Below are 15,715 nucleotides of genomic sequence, written 5' to 3' on the forward strand. Positions count from 1 at the left end.
CTCCGAAAGAACCGAAGAGTTCCTCCAGCCTTCCTCTCTTCCCTACCTTGGGGGTAAGGTCGGGAGGTGACTCAGATGCCGGCCTCTTAGCCAGCTGGGCGTCGGGGAGGGGGGCATCATCGCTGCTGTCCGTCTGTTCTTCCTCAGAGTCCGAGCTAGCTCCGCCTTCGGTTAGCATCTCCCCCCCCTCACTGGATGTTTCGGTCTGGGGGGGGGCTTCGTTCCCCTCCCCGCTTCCCACCCTCTCCTCCTCTCCTCCAATCAGAGGACCTGGTGGGAGATTTGAATTTTTCGACCCAGCTGCGTCCACTTGCTCATTAACCGTTTCCGTTAGCGTCTCTTTTCCTTTTTTCAATTTATTCGCAAACGATTTTGGACAGTCTCTGAACAAATGATCCTGTCCACCACACAAATTACATTTCCGCCCGTTCGTACATTCATCAAACGTGTGTCCCACTTCTCGACATTTTCCACAGAATACTTTTTCACAAGTTTCGGCCAGATGACCATGCTCGCCACACTTCCGACACAGTTTGGGTTGGCCTTGATAGTGAATGTAGCCCCTGTTCTCCCCCAGGACTATCATTGAGGGGAGATGCTTCAGGCCCTGGAAGCCTTGGGGGTCTTCCCATTGTTTAATGGGGACCCGCCAAGCACAGTTCCAGATGCCGTCCACATCCCGCACCTTCATAGCCTGGCCTCTCACAGTGCAGTATCTACCCAGCCACATACAGATGTCCTCAGCACTGACAGTCTCATTGAACATCCTGACAATCACCGTTTTCAGGGAGTTGTCAGTCAGTTTCTTGACGTCAAATACTGAAAACTGGGTCTTAGCATTTTCAAACCGTGTCCAAAACTCCTTAAGAAGTGCGGCAGAGCAAAAACTTACGTCATATCCCTTATTGAAAGGCAGGGTAAGGATACAATTCAGGTCATCTGGCCGAAACTTCAGCACCTGTTGAATTAGCTTCCTGGAAAAGTCCAATCTCGTTACTCTATTTTCTTCTTCTTTTTCTTTAAATAAAAATCGAACACTGTGGTGCCTCCGCATGCCGGCATGGCTAGCCGCCATGGTGGAGGCACCACCAGTTAAAGGTTTAAAACCTTTACTAAAAACAATAAATAGTTAATAAACACCAATAAATACAAATAAAAGATAAAAGATATTTTCCACTACTTAGTGGTCAATATCTCAACCGGGGACAAGATTTACTGAACCTCTAAATCAGTGGCAACAGCCAAGTCACAAAGACTACCGCTATCACCACCCAAAGGAGGGAACCGCTGTCTTAGCCAAAAGGCCGAGAAGCGATACCACATAACTGGGGAGGAGACCATATAAATCTGATCCACCCCATTCCGACTCACAGTTTAGAAACTTTAACATTTTATCACTCACAAAACAAGTAGCGTGAATAGAAATTGTTGTTTGTAAATCGCTGATGTTGGTTTGGAGTGGAAAATAAAGATGAATGAGCCAAATCAAACTAAAAGCTTGCGTGAAAAAGAAACCGATTTGCTTTGTTTCTGGTCACATGACATGCTTATAGCCAATAGAAAGCCTGAAGGCTGAAAGTCGTTTTTTTTTGGTTCTAGCACTAGGAGTACTAGGGTTTTCGATTTCTCCCCAGACTTACTGAAACAGAGCCAAAAGACCCTGAGTCCAAACTGACGACTCTGATGGCTCAAATTAGCATCCCTTCGTCAATTGTAAATGTGGCCGTTGACCGTCAGGCCAGAAGGTAGGAGTGTGAATAGTCCATGTTGGGGGTGGGTATCTGTGATACCAACAGGAGATCAGATCTCCTGTCTAGTTTTGAAGCATACATGAAGTGTTTTTGGAGAGATGTGACCTTTTGCAGCTGATCCATGATGTTGTGCTGCATTATCCAGGTCATTTTGCCAAATGTACATAGAGTTTGCAAAACATACATTCTGTTTCAAGAAATATGCAAAGGTTTTTCTAAAAGAAATTAGTAATGTTTTTCTTTTAAATAAAGCTAAGTGGGTTTAAAATGACAGTTTAGAAATAAACTAACCAAATTAATTGTGTTGATCCACCTCAAAAAAATCATGCAAAAAGTGTAAGCAAAAGAAATCTGGGAGACTTTGCACATGCAAATTTGCATGCAGCCTTTTGTGCTGTGGAGGATAAATAGGTGACTGCTTCACCTATTTAGTTCACAAGAACTAATGGCATTTATTTCAGTCATAATCTTGCGGGGGGGTGACCAAGGTTCCATCACTATGTGACAGCTGGTCAGCAAACCTGGCAAACATGATTGACATGGCAGCACTGAATGCACATGTGCTTTATCAGGCATGCATTGGGGTGCAGGAGAGACGGGTGGACTTCCTGGTTGAGCTTGCAAAAGAGTTCGGTAACTCTCATGTGAGTGAGAAGAAGGCACACGAGGAGAAACTGCTTCGGCAACAACCTTCCACACCCAGCTCAGGCAAAAGGGCGAAGTGTCAGGTCAACCATCGATGCAGGATGCCTGTCCTGAGGCCGAAACATCATCAGTGACCCCTCACACCCCCACCATGGACTGTTCTCCCTGCTGCCCTCTGGAAAGAGGTTCCGCAGCATCCGGTGCAGGTCCACCTGGTTCCGAAACAGCTTTTTCCCACTTGCCATCAGACTGCTGAACTCTTAACTGGACTGCACTCAAAAACTGGTCTCCACTTTATACCTTGCACATGTACAGAGCCAAATAACTTCTATTTTACTGTCAGTCCTGCACTTTATATTTTATATTTAGATTTATATTCATATTTTATACTGTATTTTATTTTACTCACAACATTGGAACCTCACAACATTGTCCTGAGCCGTATGCAACAAAATTTCGTTCTGTATACACCCTGTGCATGCAAAATGACAACAAAGTCAGTCGAAGTCGAAGTCTAAGGAACAATTGTGCAACTATGAGATGCGTTGAGGCCATTACCAGGGTACTTATAAAGTAATGGCCTTATTTACAGAACAAAAGCACCTGCTAGATAAAATCCTTCAGGTCAGTCGGCCCATGTCTGGACTCCAAAGGTAGAAAGGCCATTTGGCATTTCTCTAGTACTCCCAGTGGCCTCAATTTGAAAGTGCTAGGACAAAAAAGTGGGTAACGAGAAAGAGGGAAGACATGCGGGAAAGGTCATCAGGCCGGGATTCAAACCTGGCAGCGTCGAGGACTAAGGCCTCCTTACGTTGGTTGTGCTTGACCCCTGCGCCACCACAGCACCTCCATGTGCATTTATTTTAACGGGAAACCTTGTTCTACTACATAGAAACTAAGATGGACTTAAGCTGGCAGCAAAAAAAGTTGTAGTTTTTAAATCCAAAACTTCATAAGGACAAGAGCAAACCTGCAAATTCACTTGCAGCATTTGTTTATTTTCATTTAACATTAAAGGGGGGTGCACCGTTCCTGGAGGTACTGCAATACCAGGTCGATGCGTGGAGTGGACGGAGCAAGCCCCTATTCCATCTCCCTGTTCCAAAAATCAATTTAATATATGGTCCCCGGGTAGGGGACGTATCAGATATTAAACTGATAAGAACAGATACTACACTTGATCTTAGCCAAAAGGCCGAGAAGCGATACCACATAACTGGGGAGGAGACCATATAAATCTGATCCACCCCATTCCGACTCACGGTTTAGAAACTTTAAAATTTTATCACTCACAAAACAAGTAGCGTGAATAGAAATTGTTGTTTGTAAATCGCTGATGTTGGTTTGGAGTGGAAAATAAAGATGAATGAGCCAAATCAAACTAAAAGCTTGCGTGAAAAAGAAACCGATTTGCTTTGTTTCTGGTCACATGACATGCTTATAGCCAATAGAAAGCCTGAAGGTTGAAAGTCGTTTAAAGTAAAGCACTCTCCTTGCTTACACAGAAGTTTAAACATTAGCATAGCTGTTATACCCAATGGCTACTATTCAAGCCATTGGATTTACATTTGAATACATTGAATACAGCTGTATGGTTGAAATTAATGAAGCCTTTCACGGCTTTTGGCTCTACATAATGAGCTTACAGCGGTCTCTAGTGGAGAGTGAGAGCCTGTTCAGCACAAACTAAACATTGAGTTTTCTTGAGTAAGTTTACACATAAAATGATACAAGAAAATATTCTTGCTACTTTTAATTTATTGTTTAGGGGCACAGTCAGGCCTTCAGATGCACACATACAAATACAATTATTTAAAAAAAATAAAAAATTCATGAAAGGAAGTGGAACTTTTGGGCATCACAGTTGATGCAGGTGCTCATGCGCCATATTTTAGGGCGACAGTTTCAAAGGCAGTTAAAATTAAACTTAAAGGGAAAAAAAGGCTGTTTTGTTCGTTTCAAAAAAATCTTCTGGACTGCTCTGTTGTGTGTAGTGGATTTTCCCTTGCTTATGTTTTATATGGTATGCAAATGCTTGAAGTTCTCAGTGGTTTCTTTGTGTTTCCTAGCATCCCGCCACGTTCTTGACTTCCCTCAGTATGTCTGTCCCAACAAGGAGGTTCGATCGGCGAGCACAGAGGCAGACAAGAAACTATCTGAATTTGACGTGGAGATTAGCATGAGGGAATACGTGTTCAAGCGTATGATGGCCTTGCAGGTACATGTTGTTACTAGAAAATACAACAAAACATCTCATGGATCATCAATTGGGATACTGCCTCCCCTTTTTTAGTTCTGATTAATCCTTGGATGGAAAATAATTGTTTCATATAGTCAGTGATGTCTAGTGCTACTGAACGTTTTTTTGTTTTCTTTTTCTTTTAGAATGGCCTCAAATCCACCAATAAGATGTTTTGTGTGATGTGTGTTTTGGCAGAAAAAGTTTCAAGACAATCCTTCAACTGAAGAAAAGAGATTCTTAGACAGACTGGTTACACTGGGCCAGAGGAAAGGACTGCATCTGTCTAAAGAGATACAGCAGGTGATCTCACAGATACTAACGATGAACATTTATTCTAACATTTATTGTACCACAGCACTAATTGTAGGACAATTTAAGGTATGATTGATGAAACTCTGTGCATTATTCTGGACAAGCTATTGGTTATTTTTATGGAAGTGCAGTCAGTGGGAAGTTGGTGCTTCCTCCTGGATGCTGAGAATAAGGAGATTAGGTTACGAGCTTTGTACTGCACTGCCTTCATAAATTGGGTTCCTCGACATTCGGTCTCAGATCTAAATATACTACAAAAGGTTTTCTTATATTTTGCCTTGTTTGGTGTATGTTATGCTATCTCCTTTGTTTTTTCTGTGAGAGATTGTCTTTAAATAGTCTGTAGTTATGTTTTCGTTGATTGTCTCAAATTTTGGTATAAAAAATGTCTTTCTTCAATTTTCCTTAGGAAGTAAAAAAAACCTCCAAGCTTATCAGTGACCTCTCCATAGAATTCAACAGGAATCTGAATGAGGACAATACATTTCTTGTTTTTTCCGAGCATGAACTGGGTAAAAGCCTGCTTGCATTAATCAGTGCCTCATGCAAAGAAGTGCAAGACATTCATTCTCACTTTGTTCACCTGGCGAAGGAGGCCTCGCTGAAATCTATCTCAATGGTCTGGAGAGGACAGCAGAGGGGAAGTACAAGGTGACGCTGGAATATCCCCACTACCACCCCCTGATGAAGAGGTGCCACAATCCTGAGACCCGGAGGAAGATGGAAACAGCTTTCCACAGCAGGTGTAAACAGGTGAGTAATTCCACTTACCAACAACCCCATTCTCTCAAAAAAAATTAAGATTCGAAAGTTTAAAGCTATTTATAGTGTTTGAACAGAAATCCTGAATTATCTTTTTGTTAATTAGTCGTTTCTGACAACATGATTCAGGTGTTTTTTTTTTGGTTTTTTTTGCTTTCTACTTTCCCCCAGGTGAACACGGCGATTCTTGAACAGCTAATCCAACTAAGGGCAAAGGTGGCAGACTTACTTGGTTACAGCAGCCATGCAAACTATGTGCTGGAGATTAACATGGCTAAACACGCAGGCAATGTGTCCGGCTTTATAGGTACGAGCCTTCTGATACCTCGACCTCACACAAATACATATGCCGTAATTTATGTGGCATGTAGGCTGCCAAGAGCGTGCCACAGTACATGTCTTACAGTTGTGTTACTTGTGTTAGAAATCGAAATGCGTGTGTGTGTAACTTGTATTTAAAACCTTGTGGGGACCATTTTCTGGACACATTGAGACGTTGTGGGGACCCACAGCTCCTTGTGGTCCCCACAAGGGGAATTGCTGTTTTGGGGATAGGGGTTACATTTAGGACTAAGGTGTGAATTGAGTTTTGGTTAGATATGTAATGGTTAGGTTTAGGGGTCAGAGGTGGTTTAGTGTCACAATCACGTCCCCCTGAATTGGTGCATTGACCAAAACAGTTTGGTGTAGGGAGTCAAAGGCAAGGCACCGGTCAACGCATGTCATTCTAATGCAGGGGTCACCAACCTTTTTGAGACTGGGAGCTACTTCACGGGTACAGAGTAACACGAAGGGCTACTTGTTTGATACATACATAAATTTTCTTGGCTCAGCCTTTATAACAATAATACATATACATATATATAATTACATGCGGTCTAATCATATTAATGTTAGGGACTACTCACATAGTTATCAGTAAGGGCAGCTATAGTTAATTGCTTTTATGTGACCAGAAGTTCTTAGTTCATAGTTTAAAGTTTGATTCCCTTTGGAGCTTTTCTGTGTGATTCTAAATTGCCTACAAGTGACAGAGTTTGGATTATTCCAGTAGCACCTGCAGCTGCACGGCTGTATGAGTACCTTGACATATTCCTTTGCATAAAAAAAAAAAAAAACATGCAATAAAGAATAGTTATTGCATGTTTTACTATCTAATCCTCTTTACTATTAACAAAATTATGGAGAAAAAAAAATCTGCGTCAAAGCATCTTCTACATAGCGCAAAAGGCTAAATCTTATTGGTCACTCAGTTTACTTTTGTTAATTTGGCGCTTTTTCTGTGAGCTAAAAATGAATGAGCTCTTCCCGTTGTTCTAAGGGAAGAAGGTGCCTGAGCTTTTTACCATGCAGGGTTCTGACGGGGTCGCTGGACTCTAGAGCCCACAAAAAAAAAGACCTCCTGGAGGGGGGAAAAAACAACTACGAACACTGACCAAAGAGCAACAAGCAAGAAGTAACCAAGCACAAGGCGCTCACCATGACTGTTCTCACCCTCTTTCCCACTGCATGCAGCCAGGCAGCCATTTTGAACGAAAGCGCGCCACGTTGAACGAAAACAATCAATGAGCAATGCGCATGCTCTGCGTGCTCTTTCGTTCTTGTGTTTTATTTATTTGCTAATTAAATAAATATCAATGTATGTAAATAAATAAAATAATGATAGCTACTGCAGTGTACGCAGAGCATTACAAGAGCAAAGAACGGCTCTCAGTGAGGCTCCAGTCCTTTCTTCTTAGTACAGAGAAGTTCAGGAGACTCGGATCGTTCGTGAATGTCTCGTCACTATATTGCTGACTTTTGGACACCGTGTTGTCCCATATATGCGACACGTTACTTAACACCTCTGCACAATAATTAAGCAATGAGTGACTTTTTTTTACATCGTAAATGATGTAAAAAAATCATCGTAAATCTCTGTACAGCTAGCTTTGCTAACATCTCTGTACAGCTAGCTTTGCTAACATCTCTGTACAGCTAGCTTTGTCAACATCACGTTAACGGAGCTTACCTTTCTTTGAGCTTCTTTTCTAAGTGACGAAACAAGTTAAATCTAGTCCCCACCGTCTGTGAAAGCGAAGCGCTGCTGAATTAGCTGCCGGATTTCTTATGATTTATGCTGCGCAATTCTATTACTGACGATTAGACATCGTCTGCCGTTCAAAGAAACCCACTGCGCATGTCTCGCAGCGGCGTGCGAGTGAAAGGTGCGGAGGGGGTAACAGAAACACGTAATGGAGCTTTGGAACTGACGTCACTGCGTGTGACGTTTACGTCGCTGGGCGCCATCTTGTATGACCACATACCAAAACAAACTTTTTCCGGCGTTTTCATTGTGCTACCGACCGCAGTGAAGTTGTTTCAAGTTGGATATTGAATATTCGCGCTCCGCGGAGTAAGGAGCGTTAAGCTCAAGGTTGATCCGATTTATGGACGCTAATTCCGGCCAGCTGTTCTCTACCGCTCCCTCCTCAAGCGCTCGGAGGTTTACATTGGGACCGTAAATTTCCGAACCACTCCTGTAAATAAATGACTTGTGACCAACTGATACAAAAAAAAGTGGTAATTCATGCTATTACACGAGGCACACTATCCTCTATTAAAATTTTAAGTGACAGACTGGCGACCTGTCCAGGGTGTATTCCGCCGCTCGTCAGGAACGTTAGCTGGACATTAGGGACCAGCACCTCCCGACCCCACTAGGATGGATAAATCATTTTAATATTAAATTATGTTTTCTTCTATAGCTTCCAAATCGTGTGCCCCACTAACTCAAAGTCAGTGTGAAATTATTCTACTAGACTGTATAGATCATCTTTATTACATTTTGACCCCTTTTTTTATTTAACTAATTTTATATTTAAAATTTTTTTTTTTTTCGAATGTTCATAAAATGTATTACCTCAGATGACCATCGCATTTGTTACCTGTAATGTTCAATTACATAAAATTATAGGACAGGATCTATTTCATTGCATGCTCACTTCTTACTTGAAATATGTTAAATACAACAAATATTTACTTAAAGTGTGATCTATTTCATAACATTTACTCGTCACGTTTATTGTTTACTCTGAAATGTTTAATTACACATTAAATATTTAAAGATGGGCTCTTTCATCTGGTTTGGTTGTTTACATGAAATGTTTACTGCAAAATGTCTGATTATATGATTGTTTAGTTTAGTCATAAAAACTGTTTATTTAAAAATAGAATCTTTCATTACATGTATGTTTATTACCTGAAATATTTTAAATATCACATTTTTACTTAAAATGTCATTCATTTCATCACCTGTTTCCATGCAACTTGGAGTGCTTTAATCAAACGTTTCATGAATGTTTTACCACATTAAATTATGAAATGAGAGAAAACAGCCACTTCCAACTGAACACATATTTCAACACAAATGGTTCATGTTCCTCTTCAGAGTCTGCAGCCTTGCTGAGCTCTTCTCCTGGGGTTTCCTCCTCAGCCTCTCCAACTTGCTCCTCTTCGACAGCCTCCGCTGCTGTGTTTTGATTATTTACCTCTTCTGGGGTAAATAATCAAAACACAGTCTCTGTAACTTCCTCCCCCACTTGTTGATCCACCATGGTCTTGCTGTATCGCCTCTTTAATTGTCGATCCAATGCTGTGGCGTTTACCTCACAGTGACCCAGATTCAGCGTTGGAACCCAGTTCTTCATTGAGCTAATCCATTTCATAAGTCGGTTTGCCTTTAAGAGGACATATTAGAACACACATTAGTATTAATACTGTAAATTTGATAACTCTAGAAAACTTAAATAGTTTACTTCACAATAATGGAATAATCTCGATGTCCACTGACAAAACACGGAACTATGCTACATAAAAAAATATAAGTCCGACCTAAACAAGGTTGACCCACTTAAATGAACTCAACATAACTTAACATAAATACACCCGGACAAAATCATAGCAAAAAATTATGACACAACACCAACAAAGCGAATTTAGACACTCACCAGAATGGACATGACTGGAGAAAACTTGTAGATATCTTGGGATTTTGGAGAACATGATATCAGGACGTCTCACCGCTGATACCCAGGACAATCGTCTCCTTTTCGTTAGCTCCGATAGTGTGATTGGACATTACATCCAATAACGCAGCAAGTTCGTACCATTGCTAAATAATTTTAAGTAACTCAGATTCAAAATATCTGTGAGACAGTCGTTTTTGTCGGTTATGTTTATGGCCACTGAAGATGGCGCTCATATGTCTAGAGCAGTGACGTCACGTTCCAAAGTTCTATTGCTTACAAACATATTAACAAATGAACTGGACAGTATGCTGTAAGTTTAGTTATATTTCCACTGGTCTTGGAACTGGTCTATATTTCTACTGGTCTTGAAATAAAATCCCGAGTCCTCAGCACCTGAGACCAAGACAAGACCGAGACCATCAAAAAATGATCTCGAGACCAATCTGATGGATGGGTAAAATAGTCAAAGTAGAGCTATACATCAAGCCCAAAGATTGAGGGTAGGGTAAAGGTAGGGGGAAGGAGTCAGGGTAAGGGCAGAGGAAGGGTTTGGGTTAGACAAAAGGTACGGGAAAATTTTAAAGTTAGGGTAAGGATAAGGAGAGGGGGAGGGGTTAGACTAAGGTGTGAATTGAGTTTTATGGTTGTTACTTTTAGGGTTGCTACTACCTCCTCCACATGGGGGAGGAGGTAGTAGCAACCTCCTCAGGATGTCAATGTTCTTCTTACACAATCAGCAACAAGATGGAAATAAACACAGGTCAGTAATATCGGCCCAGTTTTACTTATTGGTCCAATACTGAAATGTTAAAGAAATGACAAAAATCTGTATTGGCCCATATTTTGCACACCAGGCAGAAATATTATGTACATAATTGTGCCTAATATGTGTATCTTACATAAAATGAGGTCAGGCTTAAATATTTTTAAGTAATGAATATTAGTTGACAAGATGAGGTCAATGTTCAAAATACAACCACACTGTTGTTATAGGGGCCCCTGGGAGATCATCAGCATATGAACTAATGACATTTGTTGGCCTGAATGAGCACAGTTGCTACACAGTCGACTTTTAGGGCTCTGTCATCTGGGAAGTGAGACTACATTAAATTGCGTCTCTGGAGAGGAGGACTTATTGGGTGCACCAGTGATGATTAACTGGTTTCCAATTCACTGTTGCAAATAGGTCTAGTGAAATTACTACAAATGCAGACATGCTTATGACACCTTAGATATTCCAAAAATCTCTCATAGAACAATATTGTAATACAACAGAAGCATAATTCTGCTGATTTTTTTTATTTGTTAAAAAAAAAAAAAAAAAAGGAAAAATGAAAAGAACTGTGAAAATAAGGGACAGATGAATATCTGGTTCTCAGGAAACATCAGTGCCTTGCATTTGATAGATAATTTTACATACATTTTAATTAGTCTTTTTTCCCAAATAGGACAGTTTGTAACTTATCAGTGGATGTGATGAAAACAAATTGCTTCCCGTTATTTTTTGAAGTTACAGATTAGACGATGAGATGCCTAAATATGTAAGCTAGTCAATATAAGCACTATAACTCCTTCACTTCATTACAAATATATCCCCAAATTGCGCAGTGAATCTGTGATCTCTTGCAATTGTTCTCTGCATTTAACTGTAGGGGGCGCCATATATGTTTTTGTTTTTTTGCTGCACAAGAAACTTGTACGGATCACAAAACACCATGGGGAGACTGTCAAATTGACTACTTGGAGTTCTGAAAATTTATTATGCACACATTGATGTTAGTCTGCTAAACCTGTTCACCTTTCCATCTTTTGCAGATGCATTCTACGACAGACTAAAACCCATTGGAATCAAGGAGAGAAAGTACATCCTAGCACTGAAGAAGAGGGAATGCTTGATGAAGGGCTTCCAGTTTGATGGGCAGATCAATGCCTGGGACTTGCCCTACTACATGAACCAAGTGGAGCAGTGCAAGTTTGCTGTCAACAAAGACAAACTGATTGAGTATTTTCCCCTGGCGGTGGTGACAGAAGGGCTGTTTGGTATCTACGAGGAGCTGCTGGGCCTCACCTTTGAAGAGGTCAAGGGCGCTCACGTTTGGCACGAAGATGTCAAGCTTTACTCAGCCCACGACTCCGAGACGGGGGAGGAGATTGGACAGTTCTACCTGGACTTGCACCCAAGGTAAAGATGGTGCAACCTCTAAAAACACTGAATTATCCTTATGTTCTTAAGTTCTGTCATAGCAAACTGCAACTTTTTGAGCTTCTGATTCTAGTCTTGTAAATGCTGACTTGCGTGTTATTTAGGGAAGGGAAGTATGGCCATGCTGCTTGCTTTGGCCTCCTGCCAGGATGCAGAGGACCTGATGGAAAACGCAGGCTTCCGGTGGCTGCTATGGTGGCTAACTTTACAAAGCCGAGAAAAGGCTGGCCCTCACTCCTCCAACACCATGAAGTGGAGACATATTTTCACGAGTTTGGCCACGTGATGCATGAGCTCTGCTCTAAGGTTTAAATTCCCTACAATTAGCAGCTTCAGCATTGTTGCATTCTATGCATGGTTTGATTTTATTCCAGCAATAGAGGATGAATTTGTGCTCTTGTTTGACCCAGACCACGTTTTCAGAATTCAGTGGTACTCAGGTGGAAACAGACTTTGTGGAAGTGCCGTCCCAGATGCTGGAGAACTGGGTTTGGGAGAAGGAGCCACTAAGAAGGATGTCAAGCCACTACAAGGATGGGACACCGGTCCCAGATGATTTGCTCGACAAACTGATTGCATCCAGAGTAGCGAACACAGGTCAGACACTCCGAATTCTCTGAAACCTACCACTCTCTGTAAGGCGCATGCTTAGAATCTCTCTCAATTTGATGTTGTTGATTTTAGGTCTGATGAACCTGCGGCAGGTTGTCCTCAGTAAGGTGGACCAGTCCCTTCACTCCTGTCCAAGTGCAGATACAGCTCAGGTGTTTGCACAGCACTGCCAGGACATCCTCGGTATTCCTGCTACACCTGGTCAGTTCTACTAACAACAGCTAGATTGTTAAAGTTGTATAGCACTAGAGTGAACACTGACTACTGTAAACTTATCTTATTCAGCCATGCTTAACTTGACTCTGAAAAGTAAAAATGACCAAAAGTCTCTCAGCAGTATGCAGCACTCTTGAAATTGCTAAGATTTTGGGAAGGGATCAGAGAAACATCAAACGTTTTTTGGAAGTAGTCAACAGGGTTGCAAGAAACTTCATCTATCTCCAGTGGTCAATGGAGAAGAGGCAGGTTACACCCTGGACAGGTCACCAGTCTTGCAAGAAACTTGTTGAGGAAAGAAAAATACATAAATTAACTACCAAAGAGTTGAGAAGAATTAAGTGTGAAGCTATCAGGAACCCATTATCTCCCAGCACTGTCATATCCCATAACTGCAATGTTCCTGGAATACCAAGAAGTACAAGAGGTTCATAGCTAAGAGACATGACCAACATAAGGAAGGCTGAAACTTGACCACCACTGAACAAGACATAAACTGAAGCATACAGACTGGACCAAGAATTATCATTATCAAAGTTCATGAAGGTTTTAGAAATTTTGACTTGACTTATAAAATGAGAGTGACTCTTGATGGACCAAATGGATGGTCCAGTGGGTGGATCAATAACAGGCACAGAGCTCCATTTTGAGTCAGACACAAGCTAGATGGAGGTGGGGGTACTGGTATGAGTTGGCATTACTAAAGATGCGCCAGTTCAGATTGAATATTGTCTCAAAATCAACTCTCAAACCGCTGCTAGCTATTAGAAGACAATAAGAAGTCTGGATCTTTGAAAAAGACCATGATGTTTGTGCAGGACAATGCTCCATCCCTTTCATCCCAGTACTCTTCGGCATGACTAGCCAGCTCTTGTGAAACTATTTTGCGTCTGTCTTTACGTCAAAAAAATATGTGTGTGATTTCTGCAGGCACCAATATGACAGCCAGTTTCAGCCACTTGGCCGGAGGATACGATGGTCAGTACTACAGCTATCTGTGGAGCGAAGTTTACTCAATGGACATTTTTTTCAGTCGTTTTAAAAAGGAAGGCATTATGAACCCAAAGGTTAGTTGGTTGGCTTGCTTCTTAATTCTGATTTGCACTCGATCTTGTATTGTATAAAACGTCTTCACGCGTGTCTTGTCAGGTTGGGAAAGAGTACAGGAGGGTGATACTAGAAACTGGAGGCGCGGTGGATGGGATGGACATGCTGAAAAGCTTCCTTGGACGTGAGCCATGCCAGGACGCTTTCTTTCAGTGCAAAGGACTGACTGATACGAAAACATCATAAGTAGAATCATTTTTGAAATGTAAAATTAACATAAAATACATTGGAAACCATTTTAATATGAAAATGTGTTCTTTGATATAAAAAAATAAAATAAAAATGTGCTTCAGTGTAAGAAATATGACTGAAAGACAAACTTTGTTAGATGTTAAAGATCAAGACTGATGATGCAGTTTAGTGTGTTTCAGAGGTTCAAATTTATTTTTATTTTTTCAAAATGGGGCAGTACATTTTGATGAACATTTACATGTAAATGCTTGACATTATAGCCTAGAGGCTAATTTCCGTATCTTGTCCCATTGGCAGGTTGACACTAAATCACATATAAATACAAGGATAAAAACCACAAAATAACTCTATGGAACAAGAAGTGCACAAAACATCCTTAAACACTACATTTTTACCTATAACCAATGATGACAGCATTAGGAAGAGACCAAAATCTGTTTAGAGAACTGCAGTAAGTTCATGTTTATTAAAGACGATATATGGGATTTCCAGCAGGGGGCCCCAACACACTACCTGTGTTCGAAGTCTCGCCACATAATGGTGCAAACACCTTTTGCACATTTGGGAAACTGGATTTAAAACATCATTCACTGCGGGATGCGCACACACTTGCTGTATTTAGTCAGCGTGGGTCCGTATTGAGAAAGGAAGGATGCGTTCGGGCTGAACACGGGGATCATCACACACACACACACACACAAACTCTGGGTGAGACAGTGAAAGCATCGTCGAGGCGGCTTTGGGTGAAGCTGGAAAAGCGACTTCTGGCGGACAGCCGTCTCCTACACGTAAAGGTCGCGGAGACGAAACTCACCTCATCATCTGGATTCCTACCAGCCTCCATGTAGCTCCATGCGACTGCCTTACAGCCGCGACAATGGCCAATGATTAAACACAAGGAAACTATGAGCGAAAACATCTGGGTGCGGCACGCTTTAGAGGAAAACGTTTCGCTCAGCCCGCAGGTCGTACGCATTTTTTTTAATTTTTTTTTTTTACCTTTTGTATTTCCTTACTGATTGTCGTGGACATCTTGGATTTTTTTTTGATGTTCCGCGTCTTTAATTCGCTCGAGTCGCGGGAGGTTTCGCCGCGGTCGTCGTCTTTAACCCGTCTGAGAGTCATTGGGGGAGGAAAACGCTTAAAAGTGCGAAAACAGCTGAAGAACGTGAGCACGGCTGAGTAAGAAGAAATGTGCGCAGTGGGCCAGCTTCAAGTTGCTCTTTAAGTGGGCACCACTAGCTAGCTGCTAACCCGAGGCAAACTCGCAACGGAAAACCGCCCAGCTCGCCGCTACTTACTTCTCGAAAAACATTTTTTCGGATATTGGCACCTTTTCCCACAACACGGACACCGATAAATGACGGGAAGGCTCGACGTGAATTGAGGTAAGTGTCTTTGTTTGCGCAAGTTACGGGGCCCCATGCTAACATTGTCGCTAGCTTCACTGTAGCGGTGCCATTCTGATACTGTCCGACTTCAGCCTTCTGTATTAATTCAACCTAATTTTACCCTAATCTGTTTTATAATATATTGATATTGTCTGTATGCACTTTTTAAATGAACGTGAGCATACTTCTGGTGGTCTGTATTATTAATTCTCGCTACAATTTAATATCAACATCAGCATGGCTGCTCCCTAGAGGTCCTGAAGTTTCACTGC

General features: G+C 41.5%; 2 protein-coding genes and 1 non-coding gene across 9 annotated transcripts in view; 2 read left to right on the plus strand and 1 right to left on the minus strand.

Annotated features, from left to right (window-relative positions):
• Positions 1-14,090, plus strand: part of nln (neurolysin (metallopeptidase M3 family)) — a 29,131-nt gene extending 15,041 nt beyond the window's left edge. For 3 of the 4 annotated variants that reach the window (XM_028025103.1, XM_028025104.1, XM_028025102.1), the window contains 11 exons: positions 4,466-4,614; positions 4,834-4,938; positions 5,360-5,462; positions 5,543-5,703; positions 5,884-6,019; positions 11,538-11,904; positions 12,030-12,231; positions 12,336-12,522; positions 12,610-12,738; positions 13,684-13,820; positions 13,903-14,090. In XM_028025103.1, the coding sequence (XP_027880904.1) occupies positions 4,466-4,614; positions 4,834-4,938; positions 5,360-5,462; positions 5,543-5,703; positions 5,884-6,019; positions 11,538-11,904; positions 12,030-12,231; positions 12,336-12,522; positions 12,610-12,738; positions 13,684-13,820; positions 13,903-14,046 (1,820 nt within the window). In that variant the 3' untranslated portion in view covers positions 14,047-14,090. The remainder of the gene's footprint in view (positions 1-4,465; positions 4,615-4,833; positions 4,939-5,359; positions 5,463-5,542; positions 5,704-5,883; positions 6,020-11,537; positions 11,905-12,029; positions 12,232-12,335; positions 12,523-12,609; positions 12,739-13,683; positions 13,821-13,902) is intronic. The other variant, XM_028025105.1, reaches the window with a different exon arrangement.
• LOC114150272 (U2 spliceosomal RNA) lies at positions 3,413-3,603 on the minus strand. The gene has a single exon (XR_003596708.1). It is a non-coding gene; the product is annotated as a U2 spliceosomal RNA (small nuclear RNA).
• Positions 14,091-14,270: 180 nt separating the features above from the next.
• The window catches only part of erbin (erbb2 interacting protein), a 62,699-nt gene continuing 61,254 nt past the window's right edge, over positions 14,271-15,715 (plus strand). For 2 of the 4 annotated variants that reach the window (XM_028024893.1, XM_028024894.1), the window contains exon 1: positions 14,274-15,440. The gene's annotated coding sequence lies outside the window, so the exon portion shown is untranslated. Of the gene's footprint in view, positions 15,441-15,715 lie in introns of all 4 variants that reach the window. The other 2 variants (XM_028024896.1, XM_028024895.1) reach the window with 2 other exon arrangements.

This window comes from Xiphophorus couchianus, chromosome 8, assembly GCF_001444195.1.
Source record: "Xiphophorus couchianus chromosome 8, X_couchianus-1.0, whole genome shotgun sequence".
Classification (NCBI taxonomy): Eukaryota; Metazoa; Chordata; class Actinopteri; order Cyprinodontiformes; family Poeciliidae; genus Xiphophorus; species Xiphophorus couchianus.